The sequence below is a fragment of the Rhinoraja longicauda genome, chromosome 3, assembly GCF_053455715.1.
Source record: "Rhinoraja longicauda isolate Sanriku21f chromosome 3, sRhiLon1.1, whole genome shotgun sequence".
Taxonomy (NCBI): domain Eukaryota; kingdom Metazoa; phylum Chordata; class Chondrichthyes; order Rajiformes; family Arhynchobatidae; genus Rhinoraja; species Rhinoraja longicauda.
Genome location: NC_135955.1, coordinates 6,408,969 through 6,429,018, shown reverse-complemented (window position 1 = coordinate 6,429,018; position 20,050 = coordinate 6,408,969). Strand labels below are relative to the sequence as shown.

The window sequence follows — 20,050 nt, the reverse complement described above, 5'->3', positions numbered from 1 at the left end:
TACAACTGCAGAAGGACCTCTTTGCTCCTATACTCAACTCCTCTTGTTATGAAGGCCAACATTCCATTGGCTTTCTTCACTGCCTGCTGTACCTGCATGCTTCCTTTCAGTGATCTTATAGAGGTATACAAAATCATGAGAGGAATAAATCAGGTAGAGAAGGATGAAAGAGAGAGAAATGGGCCACTTGGCCATCGAGTCATTGCCATTGCTCTTGGCAATAACATCAATCCCATTCCTCCACATAGGTTGCTGTTTACTGGAGCACCTGGGGGGGCATCCTGTACGGTCACAAGCTCCACACAGATAGTACCGGAGGTTCGAGTCAAACCGAGATTGCTGGAGCAGAGAGGAGGCAGCAGCATCATTGTGCTGGCTGTTAACAGAACCATCAAATCTACTTCACTATGCACGATTGTAGTAATGCTGCTATATAGACTCTTTCCTTTTTTTTAAAACAATGTGATGAAACAAAAAAGCCCTCATTTCATACGCGTTGATTAAATGTGCTAAAACAATGCCGTGGTGCAAGACAAAGTGTCAAGCACTAACAGTGCTGATAGTAGGAGAAAAAACAACTGCAGATGCTGGTTTAAATCGAAGGTAGACACAAAATGCTGGAGTAACTCAGCGGGTCAGGCAGCATCTCGGGAGAGAAGGAATGGGTGCCGTTTCGGGTCGAGACCCTTCTTTTGACTGAAGAAGGGTCTCGTTCCGAAACGCCACCCATTCCTTCTATCCCGAGATGCTGCCTGACCCGCTGAGTTACTCCAACATTTTGTGTCTATGGTGTTGATAGCCGTCGTCACCAAATATGACTTTGTCCTGTTAATTACTCACTTTTGCAGATGGTGTGAATTTTGGAACCTTCACTTCAGATAAGAGCTGGGAAACACTTTCTTTAGATATATCCTGCAAAACATCAAATCAATTCACCAATAATTGGGGTTTACATTTGCTGGTGTGACACAAACCAATTCACAGGTGAAGTAAACTATTTTTTACTTTACTATTAATGTAAAAGGTAGGACAGATTCATGGCCCAATTGAGCTGAAGGACCAGTTTCCATGCTCAAAAACTCTTTGGCTCCAGATTGATAGCAGACGATAAACTCCACAATTAGATCATTTATTGATTATTGCAGGAATAGGAACCCAGATGCTTGCTCGAATGACGATCTCAATTCCCACCATAAATTATATTGAGTGTTATCAATATATGTGAATCAAAATACGTGAAAGGTCCGAAGAAGGGTCTCGACCCAAAATGTCACCCATTCCTTCTCTCCAGAGTTACTCCAGCATTTTGTGTCTCTCTTACATGAAACAAATAGTTGGTACTTGTATGTCATGGAGATATACAGCATGGAAACAGGCCCTACGGCCATCTTGTCCACGCGGACCATAGAACAGACACCTCACCACCATGTCCACTTGACTTGCCACTTACAGGGAATCATGCACCTTTACTCTGCGCACCTAACACATGTCAGAGTTAGTTTCCATTTGACATTCCACGGTTCATTTTCCCAACTGATCTAGATCCCATTGTAAACTTAGATATCCTTGAAGAATCCCATTTAAAACCCATTCAGTCAAGTCTCATAGTAGTGGTCTCAGCTGACAGGATTTCCTTGCAAGAATGGGGGTGAGTTAAAAAGATAAGTCTCATAGGTTGGCTAAATCTATATACTAAAACTCTCGTTTGTTTGTTCCTGAACTACAGCCAAAACGGTACACGATAGCACGACAATTTTAGGCCCACCTTATTCATTGTCGCCCCTTTGGTGCTAATGGAAGAAGTTTCATTGAAATCGGAGTTATACTTTTTAAGTTATCCACATTTTAAAGTTTAAATCTATCTCCTAGGGAAGGAAGGGGGAGGAAAGATAAGGGGAATTGAGGGGGATGGAGTGGGGGGATGGAGTGGGGGGAAGGGAAGGGGAGGCGAGAGGAGGGGGAAGGGGGTGGGGAGAGGGGGGTAGGGTGGGAGGGAGGTGGAGGTTTGGGCCCAACGGATCCACTTGGTCTAGTAGCTAATTAACAACTGCCACTAAAAGGAATGAAAGCCTGTGAAGCGGCCAAAATGAGAGCGACCAAATTGGGAGTGGACAGGGTAAAAGTGAGACATTGAGGCCTTGGGCCAAGAGGCTTCAGCGTGAGGAGTCTTCGCCAAAGGTGATTGCCGGTTAAGATTTGGTCTGTCACTTTGTGTTTGTTTCAGAGTGCAACTTGCGCCTGATGTAGATGGGATGGAAGCTCTTGCAGTGGAGTAGATAGAAGTACAGTCGGAGTTCAGTGGATTACATAGAACACTGCAGGCATGAACCCTTCAATAAACAATAGGTGCAGGAGGAGGCCATTCGGCCCTTCGAGCCAGCACCACCATTCAATGTGATCATGGCTGATCATTCTCAATCAGTACCCCGTTCCTGCCTTCTCCCCATACCCCCCTGACTCCGCTATCTTTAAGAGCTCTATCTAGCTCTCTCTTGAATGGGCCCTTTGTTCCACAAAGTTTGTGCCAAACATGATGCCTAGCTAAAATGATCTCATCTGCCTGTTCATGATCCATATAGCTCCATGCCCTGCACTTCCACATGTCTATGTACAAGCCTCCTAATTACCACTATCACACCTGCCTCCATAACCACCCCCTGGCAATTGGTTCCAGGCCACTGCCAGTCTCTGTGTAAAAAAACTTGCCCTCACATCTATTTCCTAAAACTCTCATTTGTTTGTTTGTTTGTTCCTGAACTACAGCCAAAACTGTACACGATAGCGCGACAATTTTAGGCCCACCTTACTCACCGTTGTCCCTTTGGTGCTAATGGAAGAAGTTTCATTGAAATCGGAGTTATATTTTTAAAGTCATTCACATTTTAAAGTTTCCCATTGTATCATATCCTGTATTTCAAGTACTATAAGATCATGGTGTACAGCCAAAATAATGAGATGAAGCAAAAATAAATCAATCTGTTTTTACAAGGAAAAATGTCAGATATGTCCCTGTGTTTTCTGGGCTTTTTTGGTGACATTTTTCAAGCAGGATTTCATCAAATCCTTCGGCTAATTTATAGCAGAAAAATTACATTAATTTTGCAATTAAATAACTCTATATAAGCCAAATTCCGATTATGCTTCTGGTTTTCTGAGGCCCCGTGTTTTTGCAGCAGAACGTGAGAAGCTTTGCGCCTTTGGTCACAAGGTGAAATGTATGATTTAAAAGCAGATTAACCGTTTTTATATTTATTGTTTCTTTTTTTATTGCACATATTTTGTGTTCAACCTTTCCATTGAAATACTTAATAATGAATAGAACTTAAAATCATGAAATAAAAAATCTAGTTTGCTCTCCTATTTTAGCTATGTCTCATGCCGTAGTCCCTCCCTGTTGACTAACGTCGTGAACGCCATTTACCAGCGCTTTCACGGGGTTTTTTTGCGATTTTTTTAAAATTCAAACAACGCGATTATAATGACCCTGGTGTGAACTACGAGCCTTAGGTGTTAGGTGCCGACATTTTGTAAGGGAGCTTAGAAATCAGTAAGTATCCCATATGTCTCGTAAATGACACGGTGGCACAGCGGTAGAGTTGCTGCCTTACAGCGAATACAGCGCAAGAGATCCGGGTTCGATCCCGACTTCGGGCGCTGTCTGTACGGAGTTTGCACGTTCTCCCCGTGACCTGCAAGGGTTTTCCCCGAGATCTTCGGTTTCCTCCCACACTCCAAAGACGTGACAGGTATGTAGGTTAATTGGCTGGGCAAATGTAAAAATTGTCCGTAGTGGGTGTAGGACAGTGTTAATGTGCGGGGATCGCTGGTCGGCGCGGACTAGGTGGGCCAAAAGGGCCTGTTTCCGCGCTGTATCTCTATATCTCTAAACTAAACTTTTTTTCTTGTTTTTTTTCCAAATTTTGAAAATATTAAATTTTGGTCGATAGTGATCACAAATTAGCTCAAAAGGATCATAGGTTGGCCCATTTTTAAAGCTGTGGTGTTTCATTATAATTTAATAACTTTCAAATTTGTCCACCCATGTCACAGGTCGGCACCCTTATTTTCAGAAGCACACATATTCCCTAATTCGCTGGTGCTCTTTTCTTCCTCCTTTAAGGTATTCCTTGTTCCAATGTCTAATTGGTTCTTTATTTTCTGCACATTTCCCTGTGAATTGTCCTGGAATATTTCAGAACATTAAATGCACCATAGAAGGTAGACACAAAATGCCGGAGTAACTCAGCAGGTCAGGCAGCATCTTGGGAGAGAAGGAATGGGTGATGTTTCGGGTCGAGACCCTTCTTCAGACTGACGTCAGGGGAGGGACAAAGATAGGATGTAGTAGAGGACAGTAGGATGTAGTAGGAGCCTTAACCAAACTGTTCTCCCGGTGGCTCAGCACTTCAACTCCCTCTCCCATTCCCAATCTGACCTTTCTGTCCTGGGCCTCCTCCATTGTCAGAGTGAGGCCCAGTGCAAATTGGAGGAACAGCACCTCATATTTCGCTTTGGTAGTTTCCACCCCAGCGGTATGAACATTGACTTCCAACCCAGAAATGCACCATAGAAGTACATACAGATACTCCTGATGTTGAAGATAATCAATCACCTTAATTTGATATTTAAAACCTACCTGTTCTGTATAAGGGATCCTGTAAATAGCTGCAAAGAGTCTTGCTGCACTTGCAATAAAAGTGTAATGCCTAAAATAATGGAAATAAAAACATTTAGAGGTCTGTAAAGAATTATATTGCACCTCAAAATAAAACAGGACATAATTAGCACAAATATTATCATCATGACCAAGGAACAGATTTGATTGAGAAATATTTAAACCATGCATTTATAAATAAACATACTGATTAACAATTGTCCTTATTTAATTTATGGAATATATCCTATGCATCGTACTTGGCAACATTCATTCATTTCAATGGTACTTTAGCAGCAAAATCCATTTTTTTGCATAGTTCAGTAAAAACCCTACTATATATAAGCACAATCATACTTAATTGCAAGTGTAAGAGTGGTAGATACACTGAGGCAGTACACAAGAAGCATCACATTCTTACTTTAGCAAAAGTAAGATATTTATTAATATTTAATCATGTGTAAATACCAATTGAAAGAAAAATTGAGTTTGATTAGAATACACCAATTTTTTGTTTCAGATGTAAGACAAAGCAAGGTAAAAATGATTTTGTGTGATTCCAATGTCCAAAAATAAAAATTAATAATGTCGTAATCATTTTAATGATCATTATGTATCAAATTATCAGTCTTCAAAGTTGATTTCACTATTATACAGGATCGAAAAATGCATCTGGCTGGACTTGTTATATGGTCATATTTTTGTGTGCTGTCCTTTGTTGCAGTTTTAAAACAGTGCTCGGTTTTTAAAGACAGGACTTGTATTTGTGATCAAATTTGTTTACTCTGACAAAAACTCAAGGAAACCAATTGATAAATTCTGGTGGTTACTTACAAATCATCACTTATGTCGAACGGTATTGGACAGGGCGGCCTTTTTGGTGACTGCCAAAATAAGCCTGCAAACATACAATATTTCAATATTTGCGGTACCATAAAACAGCCTGAAAAAACAACTTGATTACAGAACATAGTACAGCACAAGAACATGGCAGCACAGCGGAAGGGTTTGATCCCGACTACGGGCGCTGTCTGTACGGAGTTTGTACGTTCTCCCTGTGACCTGCGTGGGTTTTCTCCGGGAAGCTTCGGTTTCCTCCCACACTCCAAAGACGCGCAGGTTTGTCGGCTAACTGGCTTGGTGTAGATGTACATTGTCCCGAGTGTGTGTGGGATAGTGTGCAGGGATCGCTGGTCGGCACAGACCAGGTGGGGCTGAAGGGCCTGTTTCCACATTGCATCTCTAAACTAAACAGACCCTTTGGCCCACAATGTATGTGCCGAACACAATACAATACAATATATCTTTATTGCCATTGCACAGGGGTACAACGAGATTGGGAATGTGCCTCGCATACGATGCAATAAATCAATTAGCTAGTCAGTATTAATTTAAACAACCCAGTGAAACAAATTAGAAACAGTTTTAAAACAGAATAAAGTGCAAGTAGATCTGTGCCGGTTCACTGTGCGATGTGACCATCCGGCTCAGCAGGACTGGTTCATAGCAGCTATGGCCCTGGGGATGAAGCTGTTCCTGAGTCTGGAGGTGCGGGCGTAGAAGGCCTTGTATCGTCTGCCCGATGGTAGAAGTTCGAACAGACTGTTGCAGGGGTGTGAGGAGTCTTTGTGGATGCTGGTGGCTTTTCTGAGGCATCGTGTGTTGTAGATGCCCTCCAAGGCTGGTCGCTGTGTTCCGATGGTCCTCTGAGCTCTATGGACTCCCTGCTGAAGAGCTTTCCTCTCTGCCTCCGTGCAGCTGAGGTACCAACACTTATCTGCCTGCACATAACCCACATCCCTCTGTTCCTTGCACATCTATATGCCTAATCAAAAGTCTCTTAAATGCCACTCTGCCGGTCCTGAACTTCCATCAACTGCCCTTTAAACGACTCCCACACATCAGATGTGGACTTAACGAATAACAATTACACTCAATGTACTCCCCCTGAGTTTCTGTGCAGCTCTTTACCGACCACGTTTGGGAGCTGGAGCTCTGGCTGGATGACCTCAGGGTCATCCAGGAGAATAGACAATAGACAATAGGTGCAGGAGGAGGCCATTCGGCCCTTCGAGCCAGCACCACCATTCAATGTGATCATGGCTGATCATTCTCAATCAGTACCCCATTCCTGCCTTCCCCCCATACCCCCTGACTCCGCTATCCTTAAGAGCTCTATCTAGCTCTTCTCTTCAGTAAACTGGCCTCCACTGCCTTCTGAGGCAGAGAATTCCACAGATTCACAACTCTCTGACTGAAAAAGTTTTTCCTCATCTCAGTTCTAAATGGCCTACCCCTTATTGTTAAACTATGGCCCCTGGTTCTGGACTCCCCCAACATTGGGAACATGTTTCCTGCCTCTAACGTGTCCAACCCCTTAATAATCTTATACGTTTCGATAAGATGAGAGCTTGTGTAGGAAGGAATTGCAAAAGCCGATTTAAACCGAAGATAGACTACAAAACTCAGCGGCTCAGAAAAAGGTCAGTGAATACAAGCCCAGTCTTTCCAATCTTTCCTCATATGACAGTCCCTCCATCCCAGGGATTAATCTCGTGAACCTTACGCTACACTGCCTCAATAGCAAGGACGTCCTTCCTTATATTAGGAGACCAAAACTTGATGTTTCCAGTAGTGGGAGAATCTAGGACCAGAGGGCACAGCCTCAGAATAACAAGACGTGCCTTTAGAATGGAGATGGCGGAGTTTCTTTAAGTAGGGGGTGGTGGATCTGTGAAAGTCATTGCCATAGAAGGTTGTGAAGGTGGGCGTTGGGTATTATTAAAGTGGAGATTGATAGGTTCTTGATTAGTAAGGGCATCAATGGTTACAGGGAGAATGGTGTTGAGAAGGAAAAACAGATAATCCATGATCAAATGGTAGAGCAGACTTGATGAGTCAATTGGCCTATTTCTGCTGCTGTTTTATTCTCTTACTAGACCAAGTGGACCTGTGGTGCCCAAACCTCTCCTGCATTGATCCAGCACCCTCTCCTTCCCCCTCCCCCTCAACCCCCCTTCCCCCTCCCCCACTCCATCCCCCCTCAACCCCTCCCCCCACTCACCCACACCATCCCCCCTCAACCCCTCCCCCCACTCACCCACGCCATCCCCTCTCAACCCCCTTATCCCCCCTCCCCCCTCTCACCCACCCCATCCCCCCTCACCCCCCTTATCCCCCCTCCTCCCCTCCCCCACTCACCCACTCCATCCCCTTCTCAACCCCCTTCCTCCCCTCCCCCCTCACCCACGCCATCCCCTCTCAACCCCCTTATCCCCCCTCCCCCCACTCACCCACGCTATCCCCTCTCAACCCCCTTCCTCCCCTGCCCCCCTCACCCCCTACATTCCTCCTCAACCCCCTTCCCTCAAACCCCCCTCCCTCACCCACTCCATTCCCCCTCAACCCCCCCAAACCTCTCCTGCATTGGTGTAGCATCCTCCCCTCCCCCACTCCCCCCCTTCCCCTCCTCCCCCCCACTCACCCATTACACCCCCCCCCCCCATAGGCCGCCACTCCCGTCACTCTGGCAGGTCCCGCCCTCGGCGGTCATCGTGGGCCCCCCCTCCTACAATGGCCGTCAATTGGGTGTGTCCCATTGTGAGGTCGAACGTTGAACACGGCCAAAGTCAGTTTAAAAGGTGATTTTTAAACTTTAAAATGTGAGTAACTTTAAAAATATAACACCGATTTCAATGAAACTCCTTCCATTGGGCCAAAAGGGACAACAGTGAGTAAGGTGGGCCTAAAATTGTCGCGCTATCGTGTACCGTTTTGGCTGTAGTTCAGGAACAAACAAACAAACAAGAGTTTTAGGAAATTGATAGACATAGATGATATGAACAGTGTGACTAAAAAGATGTTTACTGGAGCCTTAATCTGATCTTGAAAATTGTCACTTCATGCCAAAACCCAACTGCGAATACCACCTTAAAAAGCAGGGGAACAAATCCACAAACATGAATTAAAATAGCTTGCGTGAAATATCCCCTCCTTGTAATGAGAGGGGCAGGCATTACCAACAATATACTCACTTCCATCTTTTAGTTTGATGTCCAAAGGGAATGAGTGAAGAAGTTGTACAGCCTGGAGGAGGGAGGACAAGAGGTACCATAACTCTTGGGCAGCAGATTACTATATTGATTACTACAGTTTTAGAATCAATCACATTGAACATTAACGCATCAGTGCTCTCTGGCAAGTGACATGTATCCACCAAATTAGTGGTGGTTAGGAAATTCAACAAAGTTAAAGGCGTCTTAAATGGGGCGCTGGGCAAAGGGGAGGTGGGGGAGGGCTAAGGGAGTGGATAAAGACAGGTTAAATGTTATAGTCAGGGAATCACACAACACAATAATAGGCTCTTCAGCCCAACCCATCAACGCTGACTGAGGTGCCTATTTATATTCATCCCTTATTCCTGCATTTGGCCCATATTCCCCTATTCCTTTTCTATCTTATACCTGCCCGAATTCTTTTCAAACATTGCAATCACACCTGCCTTGACTACCTCATCAGGTAGCCTATTCCAAATGCCCACCACCCTTTTTGTGGAAAGACCTGTCGCTCAGATCTTACGAGTCGTGGAGTCTTATAGCATGGAAACAGGCCCTTCGGCCCAACTTGCCAACATGTCCCATCTACACTAGTACCACCTGCCTGCATTTGGCCCATATTCCTCTATACCGGCACGGTGGCGCAGCGGTAGAGTTGCTGCCTTACAGCGAATGCAGCGCCGGAGACTCAGGTTCGATCCTGACTACGGGCGCCGTCTGTACGGAGTTTGTACGTTTTCCCCGTGACCTGCGTGGGTTTTCTCCGAGATCTTCGGTTTCCTCCCACACTCCAAAGACGTACAGGTTTGTAGGTTAATTGACTGGGTAAATGTAAAAATTGTCCCTAGTGGGTGTAGGATAGTGTTAATGTGTGGGGATCGCTGGGCGGCGCGGACACAGTGGGCCGAAGGGCCTGTTTCCGCGCTGTATCTCTAAATCTAAAATCTAAATCTATCCATGAGCTTGTCCAAATGTTTCTTAAACGTTGCGATAGCACCTGCCTCAACTACCTCCTCCAGCAACTCATTCCTTATACCTGCTACCACCCTTTACCTGAAAAAGGTTACTTCTCAGGTTCCTATTAAATCTTTCCCCCCCATCACCTTAAACCTACGCCCTCTGGTTCTTGATTACCCTACTCTGGACAAGAGACTCTGTGCGTTTACCCAATCTATTCTTCTCATGATTTTATACACCTCATCCTCCTGCACTCCAAGGATAGAGTCCCAGCCTACTCAACCTCTCCCTGTAACTCAGGCCCTTAAGTCCAGGCAACATCCTCGCAAATCTTCTCTGCACCCTTTCCTGCTTGGCAATATCTTTCTGATAACATGGCGCCCAAAACTGAGCACACTATTCTTAATGTGGCCTCACCGATGTCTTATATAACTGCAACATGACCTCCGAATATCTATACTCTTAGACTGATGAGGCCAATATGCCGAAAGCCCTTTTGACCACCTTATCTACCTGCGACGCCACTTTCAAAGAACTGTGTACCTGCACTCCTAGATCCCTCTGCTCCATAACACTCCCCAAAGCCCTACCATTCACTGTGTAGGCCCTGCCCATGTTAGACTTCCCAAAATGCAACACCTCATATTTCCCTGCATTCTCAGCCCACCTGGCCAGCAATGAAGATCCCATTGCAATTTTTGACAACCATCTTCATTATCTACAATACCATCCATTTTAGTGTCAACTGCAAACTTGCTAACCATGCCATGTACGTCCTCATCCAATTCATTGATACCGATGACAAACAGTAACGGGCCCAGCACCGAACCCTCAGGCACCCCACTATTCACAGGTCCCCGGTCTGGAAAACAACCTTCCACCATCACCCTCTGCTTCCTTCCATGAAGCCAATATTCAATCCATTCAGCTAACTCTTGGATCCCGTGCGCTCTAACCTTCCAGAGCAGCCTACCATGCACTACAATGTATGCCTCAACAACCAACATGGCAGTGCTTGCAAGACACTCTCCACCCTCTGTGTAAAATGTTGCCCTGCACATCTCCTTTAAACTCCAGCCCTTCTCACCTTAAATCTATACTTTTAAGAGGAGAGCTCTTCAGCGGGTAGTCCACAGAGCTCAGAGGACCATCGGAACACAGCTACCAGCCTTGGAGGGCATCTACAACACACGATGCCTCAGAAAAGCCACCAGCATCCACAAAGACTCTTCACACCCCTGCAATAGTCTGTTCGAAATTCTACCATCGGGCAGACGGTACAAGGCCTTCTACGCCCGCACCTCCAGACTCAGGAACAGCTTCATCCCCAGGGCCATAGCTGCTATGAACCGGTCCTGCTGAGCCGGATGGTCACATCGCACAGTGAACCGGCACAGATCTACTTGCACTTTATTCTGTTTTAAATCTGTTTCAAATTTTGTTTCACTGGGTTGTATAAATCTATACTGACTAGCTAATTCATTTATTGCATCGTATGGAAGTTGCATTCCCAATCCCGTTGTACCCCTGTACAATGACAATAAAGATATATTGTATTGTATTGTATACCTTCCAGTTTTTGATTTTTTCCATCATGGGAAAAAAGGTTCTCACTGTGTATCCTATCTATGCCTCTCATAATTTTATGTACTTCCAGCGTTCCAGAGAAAACAGTCCAAGTCTGTCCAACCTCTCCCTGTAGCTAATACCCCCTAATCCAGGCATCATTCAGATAAACCTCCACTGCATCCTCTCCAAACCTCCACATCATTCCTGTAATGGTGCGACCACAGCTGCACACAATACTCCAAATGCTGTCTCACCATAATCACATCTGTGGAGTCATTTGAGATCCTTGGAACCATCATCTCCAGGGACCTTAAATGGGGGGCCACCATCGACTCCACAGTCAAAAAGGCCCAACAGAGGATGGTGGACACAAAATGCTGGAGTAACTCAGCGGGTCAGGCAGTATCTCGGGAGAGAAGGAATGGATGACGTTTCGGGTCGAGACCCTTCCTCAGACTTCAGTCTGAAGAAGAGTCTCGACCCGAAACGTCACCCATTTCTTCTCTCCCGAGATGCTGCCTGACCCGCTGAGTTACTCCAGCATTTTGTGTCTACCTTCGATTTTAACCAGCATCTGCAGTTTTTTTCCCAACAGAGGATGTACTTCATGCGGCAGCTGAGGAAACACAATCTGCCACAGGCAATGATGGTCCAATTCTATACTACTATCATTGAGTCCGTCCTCACCTTCTCCATCATGGTCTGGTTTGGCTCAGCCACCAAGCACGACATCCGGAGGCTGCAACGGATCGTTCGCACAGCTGAGAAGGTTGTTGGCTGCAACCTTCCCCCCATTGACGAACTGTACACTGCAAGGGCCAGGAAGCGAGCGGGCAAGATCATCTCTGACCCCTCTCACCCTGGCCACAAACTCTTTTAAGCACTTCCCTCTGGAAGGCAACTCCAGACTGTCAAAGCAGCCACAGCCAGACATAAAAACAGCTTTTTTCCGTGAGCAGTAGCTCTACTCAACAACCAAAAGTCTGTAGCCTCTTTTTGCTCTGGTATTTTATTTCACTCACATGTTTAAACTATAATGCTTTATTCTTAATGTTTTAATGTTTTATGCTTTATTCTTAATTGTTTACTGTATGTTTGTGTTGTTACTTGCAAGCGGAGCACCAAGGCACATTCCTGGTATGTGTACATACTTGGCCAATAAACTTGTTCAATTCAATTCAATTCAGTCCTATAAAGCTGCATCATTATTTCCCAACTCATACTCAATGCACCGACGTTTGAATGCACGAATGCCACACGTCTTCTATATCACTCTTTCCACTTGTTTTGCTACTTTCAGGGAGTTATGGATTTGGACCTCCAGCCTGAATATCATTCTTCCACCACAACCCTCTCAAGTCAAGTCAAATCAAGTCAATTTTATTTGTACAGCACATTTAAAAACAACCCACGTTGACCATAACAGCACATACATAACAGCACATAACAGCACATACATAAACAGTTCACAGCGCCCCCTCAGAGGGCCTCAAACGCTAGGGAATAGAAATAGGTTTTGAGCCTGGACTTAAAGGAGTCGATGGAGGGGGCAGTTCTGATGGGGAGAGGGATGCTGTTCCACAGTCTAGGAGCTGCAACCGCAAAAGCGCGGTCACCCCTGAGCTTAAGCCTAGACCGCGGGATAGTCAGTAGCCCCAAGTCGGCCGACCTGAGGGACTTGGGGATAGAGTGGTGGGTTAGATGATTTTTGATATGGGGGGGGGGAGGGAGCAAGCCCGTTTAGGGCTTTGTATGTGAATAGGAGGAGCTTGAAGTTGATTCTGTACCGTACAGGGAGCCAGTGGAGAGAGGCCAGAATCGGGGTGATGTGGTCCCTTTTACGGGTACCCGTCAGGAGTCTCGCTGCGGCGTTTTGGACCAATTGCAGGTGGGACAGGGATGATTGGCTGATCCCAGTGTATAGGGAGTTGCCGTAGTCTAGGCGGGAGGAGATGAATGCGTGGATGATTTTTTCAATGTCGTCAAATTGGAGGAATGGTTTGATTTTAGCTATGGTACGAAGCTGGAAGAAGCTGGCTTTTACCACAGCGTTGACTTGCTTGTCAAACGTTAATGCAGAGTCAAATATCACGCCAAGGTTTTTGACATGCGGTTTGACTAGGGAGGATAGGCTTCCAAGGCTGCCTGTTATCTGACTCTTAATAGGAAGCCAGGTCTGAATCTACATGACCAAGTTACAGCGAATTCCATGCATTTTCACATTTTGGATCAGACCATCATCCAGGACTATATAAAACGCCTCACTAAAATCGGTGTAGACAACATCCAGCACCCTATCCTCAAAAATCACCACCTCAAAAACCTCAATCGGGAGTAAGACGTGACCTGCATGTATAAAGCCATGCTTCACACGCTCTCTTCCAAATGGGAATGAATCCTATCCTGAAGAATCTGCTCCAATATGTCCCTTACCACTGGCATGAAGCTCATAGCCCTCTAATTCCATGGATTCTCTCTGCTCCCCTTCTAAATCAAAGGAACGCAATAGCCACTAGAGAAGATGCAAAAACTTTGTCAAGGCACCTGCAATCTTCTCTCTAGCCTCTCTTAATAACCTGGGATAGATCCCCTCAGGCCCCGGAGATTTCAAGCAAGTCAACGCTGTGGTAAAAGCCAGCTTCTTCCATAATGCATTCCAGGTGCCCCACCATCCTCCCTTTCTTGATCTTAAATTCGCCCAGCATATCGTAATATGGGTGGTCACGGTGGCGCAGCGGTAGAGTTGCTGCCTTACAGCGAATGCAGCGCCGGAAACCCGGGTTCCATCCCGACTACGGGTGCTGTCTGCATGGAGTTTTTCCCCGTGACCTGCGTGGGTTTTCTCCGGGTGCACCGGTTTCCTCCCACACCCCAAAGACGTACAGGTTTGTAGATTAATTGGCTTGGTAAATGTTTTTAAAAAATTGTCCTTAGTGGGCATAGCATAGTGTTAATGTGCGGGAATCGCTGGTCGGTGCGGACCCGGTGGGCCGAAAGGGCCTATTTCCGCACTGTATCTCCAAACTAATCCACACCAATCTCGGTGTCCTCCACTGATCTCTTAACTTACTCTCTTGTTTTGTACTGAATGAGAATGATCAGCCATGATCACATTGAATGGTGGTGCTGGCTCGAAGGGCCGAATGGCCTACTCCTGCACCTATTGTCTATTGTCTATTTGAATGCCTGTATCAACAGCCTTGAGATTTTCTATAATCGGACTCGCCAAAGCCCTGATCCACAGTGCCAGATTAGATGTAACACTTTTCCTACAGCCTCTCCACTCGTCTGCACAGGGAGCAAGATTCTCAGACGTGCCAGACAGGCTCAAGAGCTGAGGGTCGGCCTGGCAATTCTCCACCTCCCTGATGTGCGACAGTATTTGAAGCTGGAGAGCAAAGATACTAGAGGAGCAAGATGGACCACTCCGTCGAAATCGCCTGTACTGAAGTGTACTGTACTGAAGTGTAGTCCGCAAAGGAGCGTAACGTCCGCCATTTTAGTAGGCAAAACCCGCCGTTCGCCTTGCCTCTCACAGTGTTGTGGGGGAACAGTATGTGTGATGACACCTTTAAAATACCTCATCTATCAATTCACAGATTTTTGTTATTTTTCTTTTTAAATGTTTCTGTAAGTTTCTGCCTACTAAAATGGCGCCGTGACCTACTGCGGTTTTTAGGGTGGAGTGGTCTATCTTGCTCCTCTAGTATCTTTGCTGCTGGAGAGGGTTGTGGTGGAAGGACAACATTCAGGTTGGAGGTCTGTGACCAGTGGAGTTCTGTGGAATTCTGTTTGTGCTATGCGGTCCCAGCACAGATCCCTGCTGTTAGCAAGGTAGTCAAAGTGTTTAGTGGGATATAGATCACCAAGGGACAAGGGTGGAAAAATGGCAGACGGAGCTTAATCCGAGGTGTCACACTTTGGGAGGTCACAGAGAAACATAGAAAATAGGTGCAGGAGGAGGCCATTTGGCCCTTCGAGCCAGCACCGCCATTCATTGTGATCATGGCTGATCATCCACAATCAGTACCCCGTGCCTGCCTTCTCCCCATATCCCTTGATTCCGCTAGCCCCGAGAGCTCTATCTAACTCTTTTAAATTCATCCAGTGAATTGGCATCCACTGCCTTCTGTGGCAGAGAATTCCACAAATTCACAACTCTCTGGGTGAAAATGTTTCTTCTCACCTCAGTTTCAAATGGCCTCCCCTTTATTCTTAGACTGTGTCTCCTGGTTCTGGACTCCCCCAACATTGGGAACATTTTTCCTGCATCTAGCTTGTCCAGTCCTTTTATGTAAGGGGAATAGATACAATCAATTGCATGATTCTTAACAGCATTGATGCACAAAGGGATCTTGGGGTCCAAGCTCATAACTCTCTGAAAGTGACAGCACAAGTAGATAGCGTAGTAAAGTCATTACTTTTTTGGCTGTATTTGGAGTATTGTGTTCAAATTCTGGTGCCCCATTACAGGAGGAACGTGGTGGCTTGGGAAAGTGTATAGAGGAGTTTACAAGAGTGATGCTTGGATTATAGACAATAGACAATCGACAATAGGTGCTGGAGTAGGCCATTCGGCCCTTCGAGCCAGCACCGCCATTCAATGTGATCATGGCTGATCATTCTCAATCAGTACCCCGTTCCTGCCTTCTCCCCATACCCCCTGACTCCGCTATCCTTAAGAGCTCTACCTAGCTCTCTCTTGAATGCATTCAGAGAATTGGCGTCCACTGCCTTCTGAGGCAGAGAATTCCACAGATTCACAACTCTCTGACTGAATTTTTTTTCCTCATCTCCATTCTAAATGGCCTACCCCTTATTCTTAAACTGTGGCCCCTTGTTCTGGACTCCCCCAACATTGGGAACATGTTTCCTGCCTCTAACGTGTCCAACCCCTTAATAATCTTATATGTTTCGATAAGATCCTCTCTCATCCTTTTAAATTCCAGTGTATCCAGGGCGGCACGGTAGCGCAGCGGTAGAGTTGCTGCTTTACAGCGAATGCAGCGCCGGAGACTCAGGTTCGATACTGACTACGGGTGCTGCACTGTAAGGAGTTTGTACGTTCTCCCCGTGACCTGCGTGGGTTTTCTCCGAGATCTTCGGTTTCCTCCCACACTCCAAAGACGTACAGGGTATGTAGGTTAATTGGCTGGGTAAATGTAAAAAATTGTCCCTAGTGGGTGTAGGATAGTGTTAATGTACGGGGATCGCTGGGCGGCACGGACTTGGAGGGCCGAAAAGGCCTGTTTCCGGCTGTATATATATGATATGATGATATGATGATAGTGTACACAAGCCTTGTCGCTCCAGTCTTTCACCATATGACAGTCCCGCCATTCCGGGAATTAACCTAGTAAACCTATGCTGCACGCCCTCAATAGCAATAATATCCTTCCTCAAATTTGGAGACCAAAACTGCACACAGTACTCCAGGTGCAGTCTCAGTAGGGCCCTGTACAACTGCCCTAGATTAAAGGGTACAAGGGGAGAGGTTGGACAGATTTGGATTTTTTTTTTCTCTGGAATGCCAAAGGATGCGGGCAGACCTGATAGAAGTATATAAAAATGTGCGAGGCCTAGATAGGGTGGACAGTCAGAACCTTCGATTTAAACCAGCATCTGCAGTTTTCTTTCCCTACACTTGTATGAAAGGGTCTTTGATGGGCGATGTGGACTCGGTTGGCCAAAGAGCCCATTTCCAAGCTGTATTTCTAAACTAAATCTCTAAACACTATACTCTGCCTCCTATCCTCAAGCCAACTTTGGATCTATTGTGCCAAAACAGCATGGATCCCATGCGTCCTAATTTTCTGGACAAGACTACAATTCAGGCCCGTATTAAAAGCCTTGCTAAAGTCTATGTATGTCAATTTATTCACAAAATGCTGGAGTAACTCAGCAGGTCAGGCAGCATCTCGGGAGAGAAGGAATGGGTGACGTTTCGGGTCGAGACCCTTCTTCAGTCTGAAGAAGGGTCTCGACCCGAAACGTCACCCATTCCTTCTCTCCTGAGATGCTGCCTGACCCGCTGAGTTACTCCAGCATTTTGTGAAATAAAAGTGGAATTAATGTAGGATGCGTGTAAATGGATGTTTGATTGGGAACATGGACTCAGTGGGTCAAAGGGCCCGTTTCCATGCTGTGAATCGCATGATAACGACATTTTCTTTGAAGAATACATTAAAATGGCATAAGTAAATAACTGATGAACAATGTAAAATATTTATTATCTTACCTTGTGATGGAAGTATTTTTCAAATTTTACTCGTGCCAATGACACGCAATGATGCCAGTCTGTAGGCCATCTACTAATTAATTTAATAGCTTGAAATGATCCTTCTAAGCTCTCTCCTTTTTCCATCCGCTGTAAAATACAAAAAAATAACTATTGCAACTTCTCCCATTATAAATTCAGAATTATATATTTTTTTAATCAAATACTCATTGCGACAGAACAGAGCAAAACACGGCACATATTATATCAACTATTTATCCATTTTAATACAATGCATGCCAAACTTAGGCATCTTTAGTTATCAATGCAAAATTGGAAAAAAATTGTAAGTATGTTATTGCAAAGTCCAGTTGCAAGGTTAAGAAATGGTTTAAATGAGTATAAATGGAGTGAATTTATTTCACAAAATGCTGGAGTAACTCAGCAGGTCAGGCAGCATCTCAGGAGAGAAGGAATGGGTGACGTTTCGGGTCGAAACCCTTCTTCAGACTGATGTCAGGGGGGCGAGACAAAGGAAGGATATAGGTGGAAACAGGAAGATAGAGGGAGAACTGGGAAGGGGGAGGGGAAGAGAGGGACAGAGGAACTATCTACAGTTGGAGAAGTCAATGTTCATACCGCTGGGCTGCAAGCTGCCCAAGCGAAATATGAGGTGCTGTTCCTCCAATTTCCGGTGGGCCTCACTAAGGCACTGGAGGAGGCCCATGACAGAAAGGTCAGACTGGGAGTGGGAGGGGGAGTTGAACTGCTCAGCCACCGGGAGATCAGGTTGGTTAAGGCGGACTGAGCGAAGGTGTTGAGCGAAACGATCGCCGAGCCTGCGTTTGGTTTCGCTGATGTAAATGGAGTGAATATTCACTGAACTGACAGGAAAAAAGAACAAAATGTTCTGATCATCTTGGCCCTTAGGCTCCACATTTGCTTTGAGATTTAAAAGAGAAATTGAGCTTTTTAGTTGTAGTTAAATGCTAGTTGTTTTAGTGCAGGTACTCCCCTGGTTAGGATGGTTCGACTTGCGATAGTTTGACTTTGCGATGGTGCAAATGGCAGGGACCCATTGCGAGCCGCCGTTCGCGTTTTCAGTGCATTTCGACTTACAATACTTTCGGTTTCCGATGGGTTTCTCGGGACAGAACCCCATCGGAAGCTGAGGGGCACCTGTGGTTCTTTACTGGTGCTTAAAATATCATCCGTTGGTGAGTGGGCAATCTATGCATGAAATAAAGATAGACACAAAATGCTGGAGTCACTCAGCAGGACAGGCAACATCTCTGGAGAGAAGGAATGGCCGATGTTTTGGGTCGAGACCCTTCATCAGGCCAGTCTTTTGTGTCTATCTTTGGTTTAAACCAGCATCTGCATTTCCTACATATACTATGCATGAATTAATTCAAAGTATTAGCTTGGCTGAGTTAGTAGAAGTGTTACCATTAATTCTAAAGGTGTAACGTCGAGCCAAATATACTTAAATTCATTCTGGTTGACAGCTGCATTGTCTTATTTTGGATAATGCCGAGTTCAGAGGTGGAAGTAGGCATAAGGCACTGCCAACGCTGGTTTACAAAACGATACATTGAAAGTTCCCCTGATTTCCCACTTCTTGTAGCAGAAGCAAACTACTGCCCTAACCACCATCCCTGCTGCACTAAATACCAATGGCAAAGGTTACCATGGATTTTACCTATGTTGTTGGTACCAGCGGTGAAACAAGGAATGAGTTTCTGCTGAGGGAACTTGAGCAGCTAGGAACTAAATTAAAAAGCAGAACCAAAAACATAATGTAAGAAAATAACTGCAGATGCTGGCACAAATCGAAGGTATTTATTTCACAAAATGCTGGAGTAACTCAGCGGGTCAGGCAGCATCTCAGGAGAGAAGGAAAGGGTGACGTTTCAGGTCGAGACCCTTCTTCAGACTAAAGCATTTTGTGAAATAAATACCTTCGATTTGTACCAAAAACATAATAATCTCCGGATTACCACCTGAGCCATGAGCAAATTGGCGTGAGGTTAACAAAATTAAAAAGTGAAGTTTGTGGCTGAGGGATTGGTGTGGGAGAAGTAGGGTTGAATTTGTGGGACAATGGTACCAGTATTGAGGAAGGAGGAAGCTATTCCACTGGGACAGACATCTCCTGAACCTTGCTGGGACCAGGGTCCTGGCAAATCATGCGACTCTAGCAGTAGACAGGGACTTAAACTAATGCTGGGGGTTGGATTCGACAGATTGGGAATGTGTGGATAAAGTTAAAAGGAAGGAGAGGTTACCAAAGTCTCTAGAATGGCAAATAGGACAGGAGGTTTAGAAAGGGACAAGTCTCCAACATCAAGCAGAATGGGGACCCATTTTGAGAAGAGGGGTGGTGAATGGAGAACTGAAGGTGTTGTATCGAAACGCACGCATACACGAAACAAGGTGGATGAGCTTCTTCAGTCTAAAGAAGGGTTTCGACCCGAAACGTCACCCATTCCTTCTCTCCCGAGATGCTGCCTGACCTGCTGAGTTACTCCAGCATTTTGTGAATAAATACCTTCGATTTGTACCAGCATCTGCAGTTATTTTCTTATACTGGATGAG

At 45.4% G+C, this 20,050-nt stretch overlaps 1 protein-coding gene across 1 annotated transcript in view; it reads right to left on the bottom strand.

Moving 5' to 3' along the window:
- Positions 1-20,050, bottom strand: part of uba6 (ubiquitin like modifier activating enzyme 6) — a 148,186-nt gene that overhangs the window by 31,251 nt on the left and 96,885 nt on the right. The window contains exons 23-27 of the mRNA XM_078431305.1: positions 17,474-17,602; positions 8,689-8,740; positions 5,489-5,552; positions 4,637-4,706; positions 841-912 (exon numbers count right to left, since the gene is read on the bottom strand). Coding sequence (XP_078287431.1) covers positions 841-912; positions 4,637-4,706; positions 5,489-5,552; positions 8,689-8,740; positions 17,474-17,602 — 387 coding nt within the window. The remainder of the gene's footprint in view (positions 1-840; positions 913-4,636; positions 4,707-5,488; positions 5,553-8,688; positions 8,741-17,473; positions 17,603-20,050) is intronic.